Source organism: Staurois parvus, unplaced genomic scaffold (genome assembly GCF_062004578.1).
Source record: "Staurois parvus isolate SC_StPar_1 unplaced genomic scaffold, SC_StPar_1.0 ptg000132l, whole genome shotgun sequence".
NCBI classification, from domain to species: domain Eukaryota; kingdom Metazoa; phylum Chordata; class Amphibia; order Anura; family Ranidae; genus Staurois; species Staurois parvus.
The window spans coordinates 2,342,321-2,366,738 of record NW_028317928.1 but is presented as its reverse complement, the minus strand read 5'-3'; the positions used below and the strand labels follow the sequence as shown (position 1 = coordinate 2,366,738).

The window sequence follows — 24,418 nt, the reverse complement described above, 5'->3', positions numbered from 1 at the left end:
TTAAAAAAGTAGTGCATGCATTTTAGCGCGGTGCGGCACAATTTCATCCCATTCAAATGAATGGGCATGAAATCGCACCGCATAGACCCGCATATGAATCACACAGGAATGCATAGAGCATTTCTGTGCGATTCATATCAGGGCATAGTGTGAACCGGCCCTTAGTGTCAGACTGTCCAAAATATTGCATAAGTCGCTAATCACCATTACTAGTATAAAAAAAATAATAAAATAAAAATCCAGTATATATACAGCCATTTGTAGATGCTATATCTTTTTCGCAAACCAATTAATAAACACTTATTGGGATTTTTTTTTACCAAAAATACGTGGCCTAAATTCCGATTGCCCAACGGATAAAATTCAAAATGCTAACATTGACGTACAAAGCTATTCATAATACTGCCCCAAACTACATCACCACCCAAAACGTACTCTCCGTTCCTCACAAGACCTCCTACTCTCTAGCTCCCTGGTCTCCTCCTCCCATGCCCCTCTCCAGGACTTCTCCAGGGCTTCCCCCATCCTCTGGAACTCCCTATCCCAATCCATCAGACTATCACCTACTCTCCTCACCTTTAGGCGCACTCTGAAAACCCATCTCTTCAGGGAAGCCTACCCCGCCCTCAGCTATTTGCCGATCTCCTCCACTCTTCCTACCACTCCATCCCCCACAGCTATTTCCTCCTGTACCACTATCCCCTCCCTCCTAGATTGTAAGCTCCAAGGAGCAGGGCCCTCGAACCCCTCGTATATCGCATTGTATTGTTACTTTACTGTCTCGTGTACTGTCTCCCATTATAATGTACAGCGCTGAGCGAACTGTTGGCACTATATAAATACTGTATAATAATAATAATACATTTATGAAGAAATTTGATTTTTTTATTTTTTTATTGGATATGTTTTATAGCAGAAAGTAAAAAATATTGTTTTGGTTTTATAAAATAAAAAACCAGGGTGATTAAATACCCCTAATAGAAAGCTCTATTTGTGGGGAAAAAATGACAGAAATTTTATTCATGTACAGCGGTGCATGACTGTGCAATTGTCAAAGTAACGCAGCGCCGTATCGCAAAACAAAATGTCCTGGTCGTGAAGGGTGGTAAATCTTCTGGAGGTCAAGTGGTTAAGCATCTCTCTATAAACATGTTTTTCAAAGAAACAGTAAAACATGTGAAAAGAAACCTAAAGCTCCATCTGCTGGCTCAAGTGAACACATAATATGTAGGATTATAACTTTTTTTTTTATGGTTGAACTGGATGGACTTTTGTCTTTTTCCAGCCAGACTAACTATGAAACTATGTAAAATATCCATCAGCAATATTTTATATTTACCCAACAAGAAAAATATTTCTCAAAATTTATTTTTTTTTGCCCCGACCATAATAAATTAAAGGAAAATTATATACAAAACAAGTCTACGCACATTTCCTTTAAGGCTAGGTTCACACCTAGGCAGGTTGTGTTTGAGCTGTTTCTGCATTGCATTTTGCACTTGTGTTTTTGCAGCTTTTTTTTTTCTTGTTGCTAGGCAGATTTAAAATGCAAGATGCATCAAGAATGCTGCATAAATGCAATACATGCTTTTTTTTTTATGGTTGAACTGGATGGACTTTTGTCTTTTTTCAGCCAAACTAACTATGTAAAATATCCATAAGGAATATTTTATATTTACCTGACAAGAAAAAGATTTCTCAAAGTTTATTTTTTTTGCCCTGACCATAATAAATAAAAGGAAAATTATATACAAAACAAGACTACGTACATTCCCTTTAAGGCTAGGTTCACACCTAAGCAGGTTGCGTTTGAGCCGTTTCTGCATTGCGTTTTTGCCGGTTTTGTTTTATTCTTGTTGCTAGGCAGATTTAAAATGCAAGATTCATCAAAAACGCAGCACAAACGCAATACATGCTTTTTTTTTTTTTTAATGGTTGAACTAGATGGACTTTTGTCTTTTTTCAGCCAGACTAATTATGTAACTATGTAAAATATCCATAAGGAATATTTTATATTTACCAGACAAGAAAAATATTTCTCAAAATTTTTTTTTTTTTGCCCTGACCATAATAAATAAAAGGAAAATTATATACAAAACAAGTCTACGTACATTCCCTTTAAGGCTAGGTTCACATCTAAGCAGGTTGTGTTTGATCCGTTTCTGCATTACGTTTTTGTCGCTTTTTTTTTTTCTCTTGTTTCAGATTTAAAATGCAAGATACATCAAAAACGCAGCACAAACGCAATACATTCTTTTCTGCAGCATTATTGAAGCCTATAGAACCAAAAAGGCAACTTTTTTTGTTCACAAAAGTCACCCTTTCCAAAAAATGCACGGGTGAAAATGCACAGGTGTGAACATAGGAAGTCATGTTAAATGGACTGTGCTGCGTTTCTGCAAAACGCTGCAGAAAATGCTTAGGTGTGAACCTAGGGTAAGACATAATTCATGGGGAAGGCAAAGACGACGTATAGATCATCTATGTACATTTTCACTTGAATGAACTCGCTGATGTGCAGCTAAAATCCATCCGGCGCGAAAACGTTTTCCACACTCCGGGCAAGGAAAGGCGCCCACCGCTGTGTGAGTTATCTTATGTTTGTCAAGGCTGGATCTGTACGGAAAACTCTTCCCGCATTCAGCGCAAAAAAACGGCTTCTCCCCCGAGTGACTCCTGTAGTGTATGATGAGATACTTTTCATGAGTAAAGCGTTTCCCGCAGTCGGGACATGAATACGGCTTCTCCACTTTGTAGCCTACTGCCTGAAGATTTGGCGCCATGGCCTTTTCTTTTGCCACGTAGGCTGTGATGTCATCATCTACAATTTCACTGTCTGGATATTTTTCGGTGTTGTACCATCTGTATCGTCCATCTGCCGGAAAGAAATGATTGTAAATGAAGCACCCTTTAGGACAGTTAGGATATGGGTTAAATACGGGCCAGTTGGGCGGTTTGATCCAGCTATAGGCAGGCCGGTTGTACCCAAGTCAATCAAGTTAATTGACTTGGGTACCACCAGTTACATGTGATTACTGCTGGCGGCTAAAGCCGCTAGCAGTACAGGCTGTTACATAGTTAGTCTGGCTGAAAAAAGACAAAAGTCCATCTGGTTCAACCAACAAAAAAAAAGTTACAATTGTACACTCACAGTTGATCCAGAGGAAGGCAAAAAAAACCCAGCAAATCCAATTTGCTCCAGCAGGGGAAAAATTCCTTCCTGATCCCCCGAGAGGCAATCGGATATTCCCTGGATCTACTTTACCTATATATCCTTTTACCTATAAAATATATCCAGTTATATTCTGTGTATCCAAGAAACAATCCAGGACTTTCCTACAGCAATCCACTGAGCTGGCCAGAACCAACTCTTGAAGGAGTCTATTCCACATTTTCACAGCTCTCACTGTGAAGAAACCTTTCCGTATTTGGGGATTAAATCACCAAAAGTGGTTCATGTACTACTTTAGAGATCGGTGCGGCTCTGACAAAGTCGGAACCGCACCGATATGACCGCTCTAACTGTGGACAATAGGGTGCGACTTGGCATGCAATTTGCAAGTCGCATGGCATGCAAAACACATGCCAATTTGCATCCAGTGTGACCAGGGACTTAAAGCGGAGCTCCACCCAGTAGGGGAAGTCCTGCTTCAAGGCTTCACTCCCTGCCTCATGGGACTTAAAGTTTGGCAACAGCTGGAGGGCCACCAGTTTGACACCTGTGACGTACGTGATCAGAAGTGGAAGTTGTCCTCCCTGTAGTCTTCTGGGACACGTGACAGGTCTCAGAAGATTACGGGACCATTCACAAAGCACAGCGCTACTCGCGCATGCGCAGAGGGCACCCGGCTGTGAAGCCGCAAGATGTCACAGCCGGGTGCCCACACTGAAGATGCTGGCGCCGGGGACACAGGAGGGACGGTGTGAGGACACCACAGGATCGAGGGACAGGTGAGTGTCTGTTTTTTTAAAAGTCAGCAGCTACAGTTTTTGTAGCTGCTTTTTTTTCTATTTTGGCTGGACCTCTGCTTTAAAAACAAACCTACAGAACCTATCTTGTTCGTAACCCAGCGGCTGCCTGTAATCATTGTGCTTTGCCGGCCAGGAAGCCTCCCCACCAGCAGATCACAATAGCACTGCGCGAGGGATTCCCCCGTCAACACGGACTGTGTTGATGGGGGAATTGAATGATTTTCTTTCCTGCAAAAGAAAATCAAATCATCTATGGCTTGCTTTAGATATTAGTAAAAAATGAGGTTTTTGTCAAAGGAAGAAAGCAAAACAATAACTGAAAATGAGAACGTTACTTTTTTGTTGTCTTTTTTTTTTAATTGTGTTTTATTTTGTTTTTTTTATTGTTTATTACTCACCCATGCCAATCTCTAAAATTTTCCTTTTAGCCTTCAAACGTCTTTCTTCATTGTCAGCTTGGATACTTCTCGGAGTCTCTCTGGTGTTTCCGGTGTCTATGGATAAAGATGAGAGTGAAGCCCCCTGTACTGAGATGTATGAGAGACCCCAGAGAGTGTGTGTGGGGGGAGACTGGTCACGTCTCAGTGACATGATGTGAGGAGGAGAGCCGGAGTCTAATAGAGGCTGATGGCTCCTGACCCCCCCACTGGGCACATACTGTCCCCCCATTACTGTCTACTGACAGAGGAGGGGGGAGAAGAAGAGATTGTTGTAGTGACTGAACAAGGAGGATCTGGGACTCTTCTCTGGATTTAGGTGTCCCATTATGAAACTGAGAAGAGCTGCAATCCTGATGATCACAGTTCATCTCGGTTCATTAGCAGTTTATGAAACTGAGATCAGCAGAGATCATCTCAGCACACAGAAAATCTGTAACTGACATGCACAGAACCAGCAAGCTTATGAAGGTAAAATCTCAGCACCTCAATGGTGATCTCTGTGACAATTCTCCCTCCCACATTCTCCAGCCCAGAGGTGGAGAATCAGAGAGAGAAGCAAGAATCGCTGGAGAACTGAACAGGAAGGAGGACATATATTGACTTTCTTCCTCAGTCAAACCCCCCCAAGACAGTGAAAAAGCCCCGCTGACTTTCACAACACCCAACCCCAAAACTGGTAGAGCAGGTTAGAAACACAATAAATATACAAACTATATTGCCATAAGTATTGGTCGGCCTGCTGTTACATGCACGTGAACTCTAATGGCCTCCCAGTCTTAGTCCGTAGGGTTCAATATTGAGTTGGCCCTGCCCTTTGCAGCTATAATGGCTTCAACTCTTTTGGGAAGGCCGTCCACAAGGTTTAGGAGGGTGTCTATGGGAAGGTTGGACCATTCTTCCAGAAGCACATTTGTCGGGTCAGGCACTGATGTCGGGGGAGGAGGTCTGGCTCGCAGTCTCTGCTCTAATTCATCTCAAAGGTGTTCTATGGGGTTGAGGTCAGGACTCTGTGCCGGCCAGTCAAGTTCCTCCACCCAAACTGGCTCCTCCATGTCTTTATGGACCTTGCTTTGTGCACTGGTGCGCAGTCATGTTGGAACAGGAAGGGGCCATCCCCAAACTCTTCCCACAAAGTTGGGAGCATGAAATTGTCCAAAATGTCTTGGTATGCTGATGCCTTAAGAGTTCCCTTCACTGGAACTAGGGGGCCAAGCCCGACCCCTGAAAAACAACCCCACACCATAATCCCCCCTCCACCAAACTTTACTCTTGGCACAATGCAGTCAGGCAAGTACCGTTCTCCTGGCAACCGCCAAACCCAGACACGTCCATCAGATTGCCAGACAGAAAAGCGTGATTGGTCACTCCATAGAACACATCTCCACTGCTCTAGAGTCCAGACGCTTCCGACGCTTTGCATTGCAATTGGTGATGTAAGGCTTGGATGCAGCTGCTCGGCCATGGATACCCATTCCATGAAGCTCTCTATGCACTGTTGTTGTGCTCATCTGAAGGCCACACCAAGTTTGGAGGTCTTTAGCTATTGACTCTGCTGACAGTTGGTGACTTCTGCGCACTGTGTGCTTCAGCATGCGCTGACCCCGCTCTGTCATGTGACGTGGCCTACCACTTGGTGGCTGAGTTGCTGTTGTTCCCAGTTGCTTCCACTTTGTTATAATCCCACTAACAGTTGAGTGTGGAATATTTAGTAGCCAGGAAATGTCATGGATGGACTTATTGCACAGGTGGCCACCTATCACGGGACCACGCTTGGAGTCACAGAGCTCCTGAGAGCGACCCATTCTTTCACCAATGTTTGTAGTAGCAGTCTGCATGCCTAGGGGCTTGATTGTATACACCTGTGGCCATGGAGGGGATTGGAACACCTGATGATCACCAATGATCTGGAGGGCTGGACCAATACTGTTAATATACTGGCAATATAGTGTGTGTGTATATATATATAGTGTGTGTGTATGTGTGTATATATATATATATATATATATATATATATATACAGTATCTCCCAGAAGTGAGTCTACCCGTCACATTTTTGTAAATATTTGATTCTATCTTTTCATGTGACAACACTGAAGAAATAACACTTTGCTACAATGTGACGTAGTCAGTGTACAGCTTGTATAACATGTAAATTTGCTGTCCACTCAAAATAACTCAACACACCGCCATTAATGTCTAAACCGCTGGCAACAAAAGTGAGCCCACCCCTAAGTGACAAGGTCCAAATTGGTCCCAATTAGACATTTTCCCTCCCCGGTGTCATGTGACTCATTAGTGTTACAAGGTCTCAGGTGTAAATGGGGAGCGGGTGTGTTACATTTGGTGTTATCGCTCTCACTCTCTCATAGTGGTCACTGGAAGTTCAACATGGCACCTCATGGCAAAGAACTCTCTGAGGATCTGAAGCTGAGCATCTGTAGCTAAGTGTGGACTCACTTCTGGGAGATACTGTATATTATTTGTGTAGGGGGACTTTAATTTTATTATTTTATTAATACTATGCAGTGATATGTGAGGTACTGAGGAGAGCAGTCTCCTCTGAGAATGCCCGTGAACTCAGCAGTGGTAATTAACCGCTGCTTAAAGTGGAACGTTACCCATAAAACTTGATAAAAAATAATGTTCTTTAGCAAGGGATCATGTATTCCACATTAATAATTCTGCTACCAAAACTAGTGTGTTATTGAAGCCCAGAGCCCTGAACAGCAATAAACCATAAAGTCGAACTAAACCCACCGATACAATGGTTTCAAAAACAGTTACATTCCTGGAATGCCAGTATTGCTAACTGTCACATTTGCTTGTGTCCTCAACCAAACTGTCAACCTATCAAATATCTGGTGTCATAACTGATCACATGTGCAGCACCATGACAGTTGCAGATCAAACAGAAGCAACTTCCTTGGCTGTAAAGGATAGAAGGGTTTAATTCCGCTTCAAGGCTGTCAGCTGATCGGCCTCTAGTAATTCGGCAGTGCTTAAAAATGGAGAGCAACTGAACATGTGCAGAGAAGGGTAAGACAGTGTATTGCTGGATTTTAAACAGTATAGGAACTTATTTGTAATGTTTTACATAGCTATACCTGCAAAAGGGGCCAGCCTGAAGTCATGTAGCAGGACTTAATCTTCTGACTAAAGTTCCACATTAATAAACAGACATCTCTGTGTTTCACGGATTTTCTGTTACTGTAATCTGGCTACGTCTCGCAAGATTACAGTAACAGTTGGCATTCTCCACAGTTTGAAGTATTTGCAGATCGCATCACTCCTCAAAAGGAGATCTAGACCGCTTCATAAACAGGCACTCAGAGGACAGTGATCCCCACTGAGAATGTTCGAGAACTCGGCAGCAGTCATGTACCGCTGCTTAATAAACGGACACCTTAGTATTTATTACTCACCTGTGCTGATTCCTGGAGGAATTCCTTCATTTCTAATCTTCACCTTTACTTCTTCCTCCTCCTTAGCTTTGATGCTTCTCAGAGTCTCTCTCGTGTCTCCGGTGTCTGTGAATAAAGATGAGAGTGAAGCCCCCTGTACTGAGATGTATGAGAGACCCCAGAGAGTGTGTGTGGGGGGAGACTGGTCACGTCTCAATGACATGATGTGAGAAGGAGAGCCGAAGTCTAATAGAGGCTGATGGCTCCTGACCCCCCCACTGGGCACATACTGTCCCCCCATTACTGTCTACTGACAGAGGAGAGGGGAGAAGAAGAGATTGTTGTAGTGACTGAACAAGGAGGATCTGGGACTCTTCTCTGGATTTAGGTGTCCCATTATGAAACTGAGAAGAGCTGCAATCCTGATGATCACAGTTCATCTCGGTTCATTAGCAGTCTATGAAATTAAGGAGATCAGCAGAGATCATCTCAGCACACAGAGAATCTGCAACTGGCATGTACAGAAACAGCCAGGTTATGAAGGTGCAATCTCAGCACCTCAATGGTGATCTCTATGACAATTCTCCCTCCCACATTCTCCAGACCAGAGGTGGAGAATCAGGGAGAGAAGCAAGAATCGCTGGAGAACTGAACAGGAAGGAGGACGTTTATTGACTTCCTTCTTCCTCAGTCAGAACCCTCCAAGACAGTGAAAAAGCCCCGCTGACTTTCACAACACCCAACCCCAAAACTGGTAGAGCAGGTTAGAAACACAATAAATATATATACACTATATTTCCAAAAGTATTGGGCCGCCTGCCTTTTAGCCTTCAAACTTTCTTCATTGTCAGTGTGGATGCTTCTCTGAGTGTCTCCGGTGTCTGTGAATAAAGATGAGAGTAAAGCCCCCTGTACTGAGATGTATGAGGGACCCCAGAGAGTGTGTGTGGCGGGAGACTGGTCACGTTTCAATTACATGATGTGAGCAGGAGAGCCAGAGTCTAATAGAGGCTGATGGCTCTTGACCCCCCCCCCCCCCCACTGGGCACATACTGTCCCCCCCCCAATTACTGTCTACTGACAGAGGAGGGAGGAGAAGAGATTGTTGTACTGACTAAACAAGGAGGATCTGGGACTCCTCTCTGGATTTACTGGTTATTTCTCACCTGGGCTGATCTTTCTAGGAACTTCCTCCACCTTACATGGCTTTTCGTCCTTTAAAGACGTCGATTTAGCTTCCTTTTTCACTTCAGTAATATGCTTCAACCTTTTATACTGAATAATACAAAAATAGAATGGAACAATGTATTATCTGAGATTAAACAAAACAATATAAAAGACCTAGAAAGGCCCCAGAAAGATTATATAGAAAATATACAATGTAACTTGCTACAGAAACCTCAGTTTCTCCTACCTGGTAACAGCGCAGGATAGTGCTACGTTCCTGAATTGAATCCAAGGAATACAGAGGACTTGGACATCTCTCTGGTGGGTTCCCATTACTGGATCCATCTGTAGGAAACACACACACTGACTGAATCCATTGTTTCTATGTCTTTATATCAGAGGACGTGTGTATCTACAGTCAGGTCCATTAATATTGGGACATGGACACAATTCTAACATTTTTGGCTCTATACACCACCACAATGGATTTGAAATGAAACGAACAAGATGTGCTTTAACTGCAGACTGTCAGCTTTAATTTGAGGGTGTTTACATCCAAATCAGGTGAACAGTGTAGGAATTACAACAGTTTGGATATGTGCCCCCCACTTGTTAAGGGACCAAAAGTAATGGGACAGAATAATAATCATAAATCAAACTTTCACTTTTTAATACTTGGTTGCAAATCCTTTGCAGTCAATTACAGCCTGAAGTCTGGAACGCATAGACCTCACCAGACACTGGGTTTTATCCCTGGTGATGCTCTGCCAGGCCTCTACTGCAACTGTCTTCAGTTCCTGCTTGTTCTTGGGGCATTTTCCCTTCAGTCTTGTCTTCAGCAAGTGAAATGCATGCTCAATCGGATTCAGGTCAGGTGATTGACTTGGCCATTGCATAACATTCCACTTCTTTCCCTTAAAAAACTCTTTGGTTGCTTTTGCAGTATGCTTTGGGTCATTGTCCATCTGCACTGTGAAGCGGCGTCCAATGAGTTCTGAAGCATTTGGCTGAATATGAGCAGATAATATTCCCGAAACACTTCACAATTCATCCTGATGCTTTTGTCAGCAGTCACATCATCAATAAATACAAGAGAACCAGTTCCATTGGCAGCCATACATGCCCACGCCATGACACTACCACCACCATGCTTCACTGATGAGGTGGTATGCTTAGGATCATGAGCAGTTCCTTTCCTTCTCCATACTCTTCTCTTCCCATCACTCTGGTACAAGTTGATCTTGGTCTCATCTGTCCATAGGATGTTGTTCCAGAACTGTGAAGGCTTTTTTACATGTCGTTTGGCAAACTCTAATCTGGCCTTCCTGTTTTTGAGGCTCACCAATGGTTTCCATCTTGTGGTGAACCCTCTGTATTCAGTCTGGTGAAGTCTTCTCCTGATTGTTGACTTTGACACATACACCTACCTCCTGGAGAGTGTTCTTCATCTGGCCAACTGTTGTGAAGGGTGTTTTCTTCACCGGGGAAAGAATTCTTCGCTCATCCACCACAGTTGTTTTCCGTGGTCTTCCGGGTCCTTTGGTGTTGCTGAGCTCACCGGTGCGTTCCTTCTTTTTAAGAATGTCCTAAACAGTTGTTTTGGCCACGCCTAATGTGGTGGTTTATGTAAGGATATATATTATTTATAAAGGGCGTGTCCCTTTCCCTTAGATGAAATATTACAGTGCCTCCAGCCGTTAAAATACGGCAAATATTTAGTAAACCAATAATTTGGACACCTTGATAATTTGATCACCACTTATTATTATACCTTGAATTCTTTTAGCCAATATGATTTCGTACCATACACACAAAATTTGCCTTATAATAGATAAATATAAAAATTTATTTATGTACAAAAATTATATATATATTAACACAAAACACAAAAGACTGGTGATAAATGAATATTGGTACACACAATCAAAAATATATCCTACCAATGTAAGACACAATAATAAGGTCTCTAACTAATTACATCAATCACAAATTTAAATGATATGATATTTATTAAATTTATTAATAATTAATAATTTCGAATATCTCAAAGGTTATATTCTTACATGCCGTGGCCATAGGCTTGCAAGAAGTAAGCCCTTGATATATGATACTCTGGTTATTAATATTCAATAAATTATGAAATATGGAAAAATTTATAATATGGCAATAAACAATTTTTTTAACAGTAACACAGTATCTGACTACATATATCTAACTATCCAATATTGTTGTAATACACTACGGTAATTTTTATGATTCTACACAACAGAGAAAGTAATTAATACAAATCAAATAAACATCTCACCACACCCGGACGTCAGACTAGGCAACTCTCCCGTGGATTTAGCTGGCAGTGGAACGCCTTTAGACTGATATATAGGCAAGTGAGAGATTCAATAGGGGAGAATGTAGGAAGTTATAAGTTTAGAGGTTTAAAGTTTAGGAAGTTTGAAAAGATGGAAGAGTAGTTATTTCAGCAGAGATCTTCTTCAGATGTCAGGTCTTTCCAGGAGGTCTTATGAGGGTTCTTCTTTTTCATGAGGTTTTTTTTTATGTTACAGCACATGGGCTTTTTATATCCACTAGTCCATTGTTCTAAGATACCTTCCCACCAGGCTTCCTGATTGGCTAGTTGAGAAATGTGTGTACATAAGCTATTTCTCACCTGCCCGCCAGGTGGCGGTCATGTATCACAGAACAATGTGAGCATTTGAGATGACTCATACCTTGGGTGGAATCTTCAGGTAATTTCAGGAATAAAATATACGGCTCTATCCAGATATAGCAGTGATCATACCTATGATATTCTAAATAGGGACCATGGAATATAGGTGTATATTCGGTTATTCCTCCTTGAAGTATCATCCTGTTTGTTTCCTGATAAGACATGTAACTAATGCTAGTTTATAATACATCTTACTTCCCATCATCTCAATACTCAAGTTAGTGATATATAGTTCCCATTGCTGAGTATTTAGTGGTGTTTAAAGTCTATGACATCTTATTCATAATCTGTTTTTGTAGTACATTTTTGTAATGATATACAGTGAACTTTTAAACTTAAATGTCCTGAATTTCACCCCTTGGTTTCAGCATCAACATTTCCTCTGTTGTAGGGAAAAAATCTCTGTTTGCCTAGCCCTTGTATCGGACTCATAGTAAACAATTGTTAATGCTTTCACCCTTGGTGAACAATAGTAGATAGTAATAGTTTCAGAGGTTTGTTGGTTCATCACACTCTACAGGTTTTGGTTAAGCTTTCAAACAGTTGAGTTCCCGTCTCATTATTGTTGAAATGTTTACAAGTCAGAGTCCTATGTGTTTGACTTTCTGTAGATGCATTCTTCTCACTTCCATATACAAATAGTCCTTGTTGACAGTCAAACATCCCATTGTCTTGGAAAAGTCTTAATTCCCTGTTCTCTTCATTTTTTTAACTAGAATTCTTGAAGGTTTAACCAAGACAAAATTAACTCTTAACATCCGGTTCTGCTGAGCTGTTTGCTATATAACATTATGTCTTGATAAAAGTCATATTCTTGAGACATGATTCAAAAGCCCACAACATGTTTTTGCTATCTCTCTGATGGGTTTGTTTTGTTTTTTCAGCCTAATGATGGCTTGCTTCACTGATCGTAACAGCTCTTTGGATCTCATCTTGAGAGTTGACAGCAACAGATTCCAAATGCAAATTGCACATTTGAAATGAACTCTGGACCTTTTATCTGCTCATTGTAATTGGGATAATGAGGGAATAACACACACTTGGCCATGGAACAGCTGAGAAGCCAATTGTCCCATTACTTTTGGTCCCTTAATAAGTGGGAGGCACATATGCAAACTGTTGTAATTCCTACACCGTTCACCTGATTTGGATGTAAATACCCTCAAATTAAAGCTTACAGTCTGCAGTTAAAGCACATCTTGTTTGTTTCATTTCAAATCCATTGTGGTGATGTATAGAGCCAAAAATGTTAGAATTGTGTCAATGTCCCAATATTTATGGACCTGACTGTAGATCCTCAATACAAGAAATAAGTCTCCTCTTACCCGGTGATGTGACGGGTGAATGGTTCTCCATCATGACGTCCTTCTACACAACCTTTTGTTCTTCTAAGTGCTCCTTTCTCCAAACTCAGAATAAAAGATGGATTATAAATTTCACACTGTTACAGATTAAAAGTTAACCTTGCTGTGCACTTTGCGAAGACACTATCCAGCCCCGAATAGCCTCTACTCATGTATGCTTTGGAAGAAACCAAGTCTCCTACCTTTCTTCATAGTGAGAGGTTCTTGTGTCTTTCAATATACCCTTTGATTAGTGGGCACCTGAGGATGTCTCAGTTCCTGGCCTAACCAAACTGAATCATTAATCTAAGGATCTTGAATATACTTTATATCATCTACCACATGAGGGTGGGCATAGATGGAATAGATGAAAAATGAGCAGACAAGAGAACAGCTATGGATGGCAAAGAAGAACAGCAATCACAGAGGGAAGGAGAGAGAGCCAGATGTTAGCAGAAGTCTAAGTGAAGCTGAAAAACAGTTCACATTGCAACAAACCTGCATACAGTGTCTGGGGAAGAAGGGCCTACAGTGGAAAGGTGTTAAACTGCCCAAATGAGAGCACAGAGGACAAGGAGCACAACACAACGATACTTAAACAAAAATGAGCTGTATGGTTGAGTTGCAAGAAAGGAGCCATTACTGAGCTAATGCCACAAAAAAAAAGCCGGGTTACAATATGCCCAACAACATCTTGGCACGCCTCACTGGGCTTTTCTGTACCAATGGTGCAGTAAAGGCTTCTTTCTGGCAACTCGACCATGCAGCTCATTTTTGTTCAAGTGTCGTTAGATTGTGCTTCTTAAAAAAAATCACAGCGTCTTTTTCCAGAGCAGCCTGTATTTCTCCTGGGGTTACCTGTTGGTTTTTCTTTGTATCCTGAACAATTCCTCTGGCAGTTGTGGCTTTCTTGGTCTAGCTGACCTTGGCTTGGTATCAAGAGATCCCCGAATTTTCCACTTCTTAATAAGTGATTGCACAGTACTGACTGGTATATTCATGGCTTTGGATATCTTTTTATATCCTTTTCTATCTTTATAAAGTTCCATTACTTTGTTACGCTGGTCTTTTAACAGTTCTTTTCTGCTCCCCATAGCTCAGTATCTAGCCTGATCAGTGTAGCCACATGAGAGCAAACAAACTCATTGACTGTTTATACACAGACACTAATATCAGTTTAAAAATCACATAAGTGGGAAACTAATATTTAATTGCCATTTTAACCTGTGTATGTCCCTTTTTATGTCTGTACCAAGGCCAAACATTTCAGGGGAGGGAAACTTTTGATCCGGGCCATTTGGGTGATTTCTATTATCATTATGATAAAAGGAGCCAAACAACTATTTGATAATAAATGGCTTCATATAATCACTATCCTTAACCACTTCCCGTCCGGTCCATGTACATAAACAGCTGGATGGAAGCAGTGCGGAAGTGGGTCACCGTTTATAAACGGCCCCCACATTCCCTGCCTCCGGTGCCCGCTGTGTCCTCCATACACAGTGGAACACCGATCGTCATACGGGACCTCTCTGCGAGGTCCCGATCATGTGATCACTGATTGGCCAATCAGTGATCACATGCAGAGTAGTAAGCAAGATGTCACTTCTCACATCATTGCTTACTACGTGTGAAATCTGTGAATGATCAGAGAGATCACATGGTACAGGGCTATTCACAACAGCCTTGTACCATGCGACAAGCTGTGACCAATCACTGCTCTCACAGTATTTCTCAATGGCTGCAAGAATGCAGCCAGAGAGAAGGAGAAATTATTGCTTTTACAGCCTTTATGGGTGTAAAAGCAATCAGTGTAAAAAAAAAATATTCATCACACCCCACAAGTAGTACAGTGTCACCATGGTGACACTGTACTGCTAGGGTAACGGTATGTTAAAAAAAAAAAACATAAATAATAATATAAAAAAAAAAAAACTAAAGATGATAAAGAAAAAAAATGTAGAAAAATTATAATTTTTGGTTATAAACTAATTTGGGTTATTTTTTTTAATACTAAAGATAGATGAATACATTTTGGCCAAGATTTATGAAGAAAGATTATTTATTTTCAAATTTTAGAAGAAAAACACTTTTTTTTTTCAAAATGTTTGGACTTTTTCATTTATATAGCAAAAAAATTAAAATCCCAGTGGTGAATAAATACCACCCAAAAAAAATTGTATCTGTCTCAAAAAAATGCTAAAAAATGTATATGGGTACAGTGTTGCATGACCGCGCAATTGTCATTCAGAGTGTGATAGCACTGAAAGCTGAAAATTGGCCTGGACTGGAAGGGGGTGAAAGTCTCTGGACTTGAAGTGGTTAAATAAAAGACAGTTTTGTGGCATGATCGGTCATATTTTCAATATAAGTGCCAAAATTTCATGATTTCTGCCAGGGGAGGCAAATTTTTTGAGCACAACTGTCATTTAGGTACACTTAGCTGTAATGCAGGCCATAGATGGCTCATTTATTGGCCGATTTTTTGTCCGAAAAACGAAACATCGGTCACTCTGTTGCAACCAATGATTGCGAAAATTTTCACAAATTTTCCAGCATGACCGATAAGAGAAATTTATAGGAACTGCAAAAATTGGCCAATGACATTGCCCCACTAACACTGCGAAAATCGGCCGATTATTTTTTCGGACGAAAAACTAACCGTCTATGGCCTGCATAACTCCTCTCTCAGGATCATCTGTTGCTATAACTTCCTCCCTCCCAGCTTGCTGTGCTTTCCAACCATGCTCATCCCATCTCTAGCTATTCTCATAATGGTCCATAATCACATCACACACAGCCTTCTCTATCCCCTTGCATGTTCACATTGCACTCTGTCCTCTTTTTTGATCCATTATCTTTCTGTTAGTTCTCTTTAACTTTTCCCTCTCTTTGATCGCTCAGTGCTCTGCACCTCTTTTGAGAAATAATGTATGCCCGCCTGCATCATTGTCAGATCAGGCAGCGATGCAAACCAATGTGTCTTGAATCCCTTTGACAACCAGCCTAAAAAGGTCTGTTAAACCCCCCAAAAACGGTTTTATTACCTGTTGATCCTGTCAGTAGATCTGTTATTTTTCCTCTTCCTTTAACAAGCCAAGCTGTCCAGCATAAGTGGCGGTTACCGTTACAGGAACTCCCAATCTTGGCTGTCGAATGGTTAGAGCAACTGTCAGTCACGCAGCAGGGGGCACTGACTGCAACAGATTGGATAACAACTGGTGGGATGGCGAGAGATAATGAGAGCTGCCGGATAGCATAGTCACCCTGTTAAAGGAAAGTGAGAGAGAAATTGGCAGGATTAACAATTACTCCAACCAATATATAAAACCATACATAACATTTACAAGGCCAAAGGGAAGCTATTTACACAGCCTTAGTTGTACAGTTGTGCTCAAAAGTTTGCAACCCCTGGCAGAAATACTGAAATTTTGGCATTGGAACTGAAAATATGACTGACCGTGCCACAAAACTGTCTTTTATTTAAACCCACAACAGTAAAATCAGTCTGTATATGCAGTAAAGCATGCTTGCTATACCCACTGTGGAACCTAAGGGATTAATCCTCCGCATTCTGTAGAAAGGCTGATTGATTCTGTCTTCTCTGATCCTCCCCTTCTTCTAGTGTCCCCAATCTATCTGCTGATAGTACAGAGCTCTAGGAAGCACTCTGCACATGCTCAGTTTGGTGTGTACTGGTAGAGATTTTTTTGGGAGAGAGCATGTGACCGGCACAGGGACAATCAGCACTGTCCAGACAGAGGGTCAGGCAAGGGTGCATGTGATCAGCACTATCCAGAGGGTCAGGGGTCATGCAGCCTCATAGGACAGTCAGAGGAGGATGAAAACTCCTCCTACAAGCGTTAACTAGTGCTCTGCTGGACACTGATAGTAGCCACAAGACTGCTATATACTGTTGATAAGAAAAGGTATTTAGCAGTTTATATTTACTAAAATTAGGGGTGCACCAAGATTTTGGTGGCTGAAACATTTTGGCCGAAAAAACCCCTATCGGCCGTTGGCCGATATGAAAAAAAGCACCAATACAGGTGCTGAAAAATATCCTGCCTCTTCGCTGCTGCCTGCCCGCTGGTTCCGCCCCTTACTGCTGCCCACCTGCCGCTGCCGCCACCGCTTGGTAGTTCTCAGCCTTACCTGAGAAACCATCGATCCCGGTGCTGGGCATAGAGATTAGTGAAGGAAAGATGGCCTCCACTCATCTCTATGCCCTTGACCACAGCGATGTCACTTCCGGTTCCGGCATCTTGTAAACAAGGCCTTTTTTTTTTTTTTAAAGCACTAGATCAATGCTTTTTGATCCAATGCTTTACATTGCATAGGAGAGATGTGGGGTCTTAGTGACCCCATATCTCTCCATAAAGAGGACCTGTCACTAATTATTTCTATCACAAGGGATGCATGCATTTCTTGTGATAGGAATAAAAGTCATTAAAATTTTTTTAAAGGGACAGTGTAAAAAAAAAAAAAAGTTTAAACTGCCCCCGTGCTCGCACGAAGTGGTGAACGCATACGTAGTCCACGCCCACATATGTAAACGGTGTTCAAACCACACAGGTGAGGTATCGCCACAAACGTCGGAGCAAGAGCAATAATTCTCACACTAGACCTCTTCTGTAACTTTACACTGCTAACCTGTAGAAATTTTTAAAGCATCACCTATGGAGATTTTTAAGTACCGCAGTTTGACGCCATTCCACGAGCGTGTGCAATTTTAAAACGTGACATGTTGGGTATTTATTTACTTGCCGTAACATCCTCCTTCATATTTTACAAAAAATTGGGGTATATATTGTGGTTTTTTTTTTTAACCAAAGTGTATTTTTTTCCGAAAAATATATATTAATTTTTAAAAACTGCCCAAGTGTTTTCTGAATTTTCGTTTTTGGTTTCAGCACCAGAATTTTCATTTCGGTGCACCACTAACTAAAATAATCACATTTCCATCTTCTGGTCTGGATATAGTGAATGCAGGGTCTGGGGAAAGCGGATATAGTGAATGCAGGGTCTGGGGAGAGCGGATATAGTGAATGCAGGATCCGGGGAGACCTGATATAGGGAATGCAGGGTCTGGGGAGACCGGATATAGTGAATGCAGGGTCCGGGGAGAGCAGATATAGTGAATGTGGGATCCGGGGAGACCAGATATAGTGAATGCGGGATCCGGGGAGACCAGATATAGTGAATGCAGGGTCCGGGGAGAGCAGATATAGTGAATGCAGGGTCTGGGGAGACCAGATATAGTGAATGCAGGATCCGGGGAGACCAGATATAGGGAATGCAGGGTACGGGGAGACGTGATATAGTGAATGCAGGGTCCGGGAAGAGCGGATATAGTGAATGCAGGGTCCGGGGAGAGTGGATATAGTGAATGCAGGGTCCGGGGAGAATGGATATAGTGAATGCAGGGTCGGGGGAGAGCGGATATAGTGAATGCAGGGTCCTTGGAGAGTGGATATAGTGAATGCAGGGTCCAGGGAGACAAGATATAGTGAATGCAGGGTCTGGGGAGAGCGGATATAGTGAATGCAGGGTCCGGGGGAGAGCAGATATAGTGAATGCTAGGTCCAGGGAAGACCGGATATAGTGAATGCAGGGTCCGGGGAGACCGGATATAGTGAATGCAGGGTCCGGGGAGACTGGATATAGTGAATGCAGGGCCCGTGGAGAGCGGATATAGTGAATGCAGGGTCCGGGGAGAGCAGATATAGTGAATACAGGGTCCAGGGAGATCGGATATAGTGAATGCAGGGTCCAGGGAGAGTGGATATAGTGAATGAAGGGTCCGGAGAGACCGGATATAGTGAATGCAGGGTCCGGGGAGAGCGGATATAGTGAATGCGGGGTCCGGGAAGACCAGATATAGTGAATGCAGGGTCCGGGGAGAGCAGATATAGTGAATGCAGTGTCCGGGGAGAGCGGATATAGTGAATGCGGGGTCCGGGAAGACCAGATATAGTGCATGCAGGGTCCGGGGAGAGCGGATATAGTGAATGCAGTGTCCGGAGAGAGCGGATATAGTGAATGCAGGGTCCGGAGAGACCGCATATAGTGAATGCAGTGTCCGGAGAGAGCGGATATAGTTAATGCAGGGTCCGGGGAGAGCGGATATAGTGAATGCGGGGTCCGGGAAGACCAGATATAGTGAATGCGGGGTCCGGGGAGAGCGGATATAGTGAATGCAGTGTCCGGGGAGAGCGGATATAGTGAATGCGGGGTCCGGGAAGACCAGATATAGTGAATGCAGGGTCCGGGGAGAGCGGATATAGTGAATGCGGGGTCCAGGAAGACCAGATATAGTGAATGCGGGGTCCGGGGAGAGCGGATATAGTGAATGCAGTGTCCGGAGAGAGCGGATATAGTGAATGCAGGGTCTGGGGAGAGCAGATATAGTGAATGCAGGGTCTGGGGAGACCAGATATAGTAAATGCAGGGTCCAGGGAGAGCGGATATAGTGAATGCAGGGTCCGGGGAGACCGGATACAGTGAATGCAGGGTCCGGGGAGAGCGGATATAGTGAATGCAGGGTCCAGGGAGAGTGGATATAGTGAATGCAGGCCCCGGGGAGACCAGATACAGTGAATGCAGGGTCCGGGGAGAGCGGATATAGTGAATGCAGGGTCCGGGGAGAGCGGATATAGTGAATGCAGGGTCCGGGGAGAACGGATATAGTGAATGCAGGGTCCGGGGAGAGCGGATATAGTGAATGCAGGGTCCGGGGAGACCAGATATAGTGAATGCAGGGTCCGGGGAGAGTGGATATAGTGAATGAAGGGTCCGGAGAGAACGGACATAGTGAATGCGGGGTCAGGGGAGACCGGATATAGTGAATGCAGGGTTCGGAGTTTAGTATCGCTTTAACCCCTTGCCCTCCAGAGGATTTCCCCCACTTCCTGACCAGGCCATTTTTTGTGATACGGCGCTGCATTACTTTAACTGACAATTGTCAGGTATGGGCTGGAATGGTAGGAAGCTTTGTAGGCTAGTCAAGCTTCCGGGACACCATAGAAATGAGGCTGGAATGGTTGGAAGCCGTCTGGACAAGGACGCGTACACACTAACCAGCGTGGAACGCACCGGTGGAAATGACGTCACATGGCTTCCTACCATCCCAGCCCATACCCATGGCGTCCTAGGGGAATGACCGGCAGTACCTGCAGGATGGAGAGGAGCGCCTTCATATCCTTCCACAGATGAGTTTTTTACTTTCTTGTTTCTTGTGCGTGTTTTTTATCCCATGCCAATAAACGCAGCATATAACCACTGCACTTAGCTGCCGCCTCCTTCTCTTTCGCGTCTGTTTTTCTTGCCCAGGTGAGACATTCTCCCCACCCCCGAGTGCACAGATTTGCCACAGTGCTCGCGTACCGCGAGAGGCCTGCTGGACATCTGCGCATGCAATGAATTCCCCACACACGCTAAAGACTAGCAACAGGAAAGTCCAAAACCTTTCCTGTCTTTTGCACATGTGCAGATGTGTCATCAGGCTCTGCAGGACTAGAAATGTAAAATTTCCAGAAATTTGGAAGCCATAGAAGAAGAAAAAAAATTCTGTGTTTTTTTTTTCTAGAAAAAATTAACATTTTTGGAAGAACTGAAAAAAAAAATTTAGCGTGGAGTAGTTTTACAAATTGAAAGTACAGGCATACCTCGGTTTACGAACACCTCGGTTAATGCAATTGGTTTACGAATGAAAATCCATCGAAAATAATGGCTCGGTTTACAAATTTTTTCACAATATGAACGGATTAATTGGTTTTCAATGCATTTACGAATTTTTTTTTAATCATGTCCCTGTACAGTATTTATGCCTTTAAAGTGCACTTTATAAAGAGTTTTGAACAGATGAGACTTTTTTTTACTTTTCTTTGACCTCCGGAACGGATTATTTGGTTTTCAATGCATCTATGAATTAATTTTCAATCATGTCCCTGTACAAAATTCATGCCTTTAAAGTGTACTTTATAAAGAGTTTTGAATAGATAAAACTTTTTTTGACTTTTTTCTGACCTCCGGAACGGATTAATTGGTTTTCAATGCATTCCTATGGGAAACTGCATTTCGGTTTACAAATTTTCGCAATACGAAAAGTCCCGCAGAACGCATTAAATTCGTAAACCGAGGTACGCCTGTAATTCTGTTACACTGAGAAGGTGAAATACAATGTATATAAAATACTATGCTTGAAATAAAAGTACAGCTCATTCAGTAACATTAATCAAATTTGTGATGATCCAGAACCAGCAGAATCAGTGTTTCTGGAAGGAGAACTCCGGAGGGAAATGCTACTTGCACTTTCATTCTGATCCTCACCATGTCATTCCATAACGTATTTTTAATGTCTGTGCAGGAAACAGCGTGCGATTCGAACAGGAATCACACAGCATTCCTGTTCAAATCGCATGCAGATCGCAGTGCGATTTGAGCCCATTCATTTTGTATGGGTTCAAATTGTACCGCAAAGGTATCGGTACTCATACATGCCAGTAAAAAAAATGATGTTGGTGCATCCTTAGACCAGACTATAGGTAAACATTATGCTATGATGGTGGAGAACATTAATAGGAATCATTTAAAGGTTAATAAGGTAAGATTTGTCAGACAAATGTACCCTCTTAGCTGTCAATGAAGGCCTGAGAGGGCAGAAACCATCATCTGTATCCCAACAAACACCCAACTGTAGGAGGAACAAGATGGAGCCCACAAGCAAAATAAACTGGAGCCTTTCCCCTGCAGTGCCCCCTAGTGGCAGAAATGCATATGTCTCTTGTTTGAGAACTGCATTGAGAAGTACAGTGTTACTTGAATTGTATTCCAGGATTTGCTTGTCTTCAGCTGAAAGAACTTGCAATAATTTAAGACTTTACATAAAATCTCATACATCTTTCATTAAGGTCTTCATTATATATAGTTTGAATAGAAGAAAAAATTCAGCGTGGAGTAGTTTTACAAATTGAAAGTAATTCTGTTACACTGGGAAGGTGAAATACAATGTCTATAAAATATTATGCTTGAAATAAATGTACAGCCTATTCAGTAGTTTAATAAAATTTGTGATGATCCAGAAGCAGCAGAATCAGTGTTTCTGGAAGGAGAACTCCGGAGGGAAATGCTACTTGCACTTTCATTCTGGTCCTCACGATTTCATTCCATAAAATATGAAATGCATATATCTCTTGTTTGAGAACTGCATTGAGAAGTACAGTGTTACTTGAATTGTATTCCAGGATTTGCGTGTTTTCAGCTGAAAAAACTTGCAATAATGTAAGACTTTACATAAAATCTCATAAATCTTTCATGAAGGTCTTCATGTTATATAGTGTGAATACCATGTCATATATATATTATTTATCATTTTAAAACAACACATTCCACTCTCATTTTTTTTCCGTTTTTCAAAACAAAAAAAGGCTTTGGAAAAAAGTGAAAAAAATTTTTTTTTTTTTTTTTCCAGGCTTTCCCATCTCTAGCCAGAGCCCAAAGACCAGGTAGAGCCCTGTAGGTACAACTGCGCATGCACAAGAATGGCAGTGCCGGAGGATGGAGGGGCAGGGCCTATCCAGGGCAGACTTTAGGGATTAAAAAAATCTTCATGCTCTCCACTTATGAACATAAACATACACACGACAGGCAATGCGGGTGATCTTAAAAAAAAATACAGATGACTGATCACCATTTGCAATTATGGATTGATTATACAAACAGAATATTAGTTGCCGCATTCTGGAGAAGACGCCCCCAGCGCCATCATCCTCAGCACTGGCAGAGGAGCTGACCATCTAATGTTCTACATATCAGAGGACTTGCAGGAAGATGGGGATTAGAGGAGGTGACCCACCCAGTCCACACTCAGTGCTGGGACCCCCTTCTCTCATAATAAGAAGACATTATTATTATTATTATTACCTCCTTTTCATTGAGCATCCATTCTCTGTCCTGCACCCACACCAGGAAGTCTCTTAATGATGCTTCTATATGCCTTCTGAGCTACAACAAAATGGCCACTTAGATTCCTTCCCTTATCCCAACTTCCTTCGCTACATAATAAAATAATTTGTATCATATTAATATATAGAATGAAAAACAGTAATACAATAATAATAGGAATGATAACCCTTAATTATTTTATATGTGCAAAAATTGTATGAAATTTGTTCTCTTCTGCTCTACGAGAAAATGGCCGCCTCACATCTGAAAGGAGATATTGTGGAGATTTGCCCTCTATTGGTTGATCACAGCAGCCCAGTGGGCGGGGTTTTCCCTATAGGCAGAGACACATCTCCAGCTCTATCGCGTTCTCTGGCCGTCCAGATGTGCCCGGTTGCTATGGATACTGAGCGCTTGCGCAGATGGAAATAAAATCAGGGAGGGTGGTCGCCATCTTGTGGAAAAAAAAGAAACTGACAGCTAATGTTTTCTCTGCTGGTAAAAAGTCAAAAGATCCCTTCTTATGGGAAGAGAGAAGGTTGGTGGTCACAGCACTCTGTGGGCTGGATGAGGGAATCAGGAGATCATTACAGAAAACTCCTCCTACAAGCTTTAACCAGTGCTCTGCTGAAGTCACAAGACTGCTATATACTGCTGAGGAGAAAAGATATTTAGCAGTTTATATTTACTGTCACAGCTGCCCCCCCCCCCAAGCTCTTGCTCTGTCCCTGCAGTCTCTAATCCGTGCCCCTCCCCCCTCCTGCAAAGATGAAAGGCAGTCCTAAGGCCAGCTCCAGCCATGATACCTTCCCCTCCCCCCCCCCCCTGGGTTGCCTAGGTGACTAGGGGGGTCCGACCAGTTTTAAGAAGCTGATGCAGAGCTCCCGAGGTATTCACCGCTGGGTAGCTGACGGAAAGAGTCCGATAGCTGCGGCCGGGACCTTTGTGGCCAGGCTTGGCAGAGACCCAAGTCTGCCTAGGACCCCCCTTTTCCCAGAGCTGGGGAAGACTGATTGCTAGACTCCAGAGATCCAGACTCACACCAATCTCCCTGTTGGATTGCTTGCTGCAGAGACTCTATCTTGGCTCTCGGTGTTGGACTTTAAATGCGTTGGTCCTTCCATGTCGCCCTGGACTGGCGTATTCACCCTCCCTGCGAACTCTCCTATTAGGTGACTGTCATCTGTTTGTCTCAATAAAGCTTTGTGCATTTGCCATCTACTCTGTATGTTCTGTCCTGCCTATGCTCCGTCACACTGGTTGGCAGCGGTGGGATCAGGACACTGAGGAGATGGCAGACAGCGAAAGCCAGCGGATGCGGGAACAGGCCCGGCCTAGCGAATACAGAAAGTGAACTGTTGCATATCTGCAGGAGAGAGCTGAGCAGCTGTCACTTACCTGGAGGGGCCTAGCCAAAGAGGATCT

General features: G+C 42.7%; 2 protein-coding genes across 3 annotated transcripts in view; both read right to left on the bottom strand.

Moving 5' to 3' along the window:
* LOC149466145 (uncharacterized) overlaps positions 1–24,418 on the bottom strand; it is a 132,165-nt gene that overhangs the window by 65,137 nt on the left and 42,610 nt on the right. The gene's annotated exons all lie outside the window — the stretch shown is intronic.
* On the bottom strand, positions 876–23,046 carry LOC149466147 (uncharacterized). 2 transcript variants are annotated; one of them, XM_089672874.1, is made up of 8 exons: positions 22,973–23,046; positions 16,096–16,315; positions 13,031–13,114; positions 9,228–9,325; positions 8,980–9,088; positions 7,835–7,939; positions 4,371–4,466; positions 876–2,875 (listed from the first exon to the last, which is right to left on the bottom strand). In XM_089672874.1, exons 3-8 carry the CDS (start codon positions 13,062–13,064, stop codon positions 2,478–2,480), a joined length of 840 nt encoding a protein of 279 aa, XP_089529000.1. In that variant the 5' UTR covers positions 13,065–13,114; positions 16,096–16,315; positions 22,973–23,046; the 3' UTR covers positions 876–2,477. The 2 variants fall into 2 exon arrangements, with proteins under 2 accessions (XP_089529000.1, XP_089529001.1); XM_089672875.1 differs by lacking the exons at positions 16,096–16,315; positions 22,973–23,046 and having other exon boundaries at positions 13,031–14,939.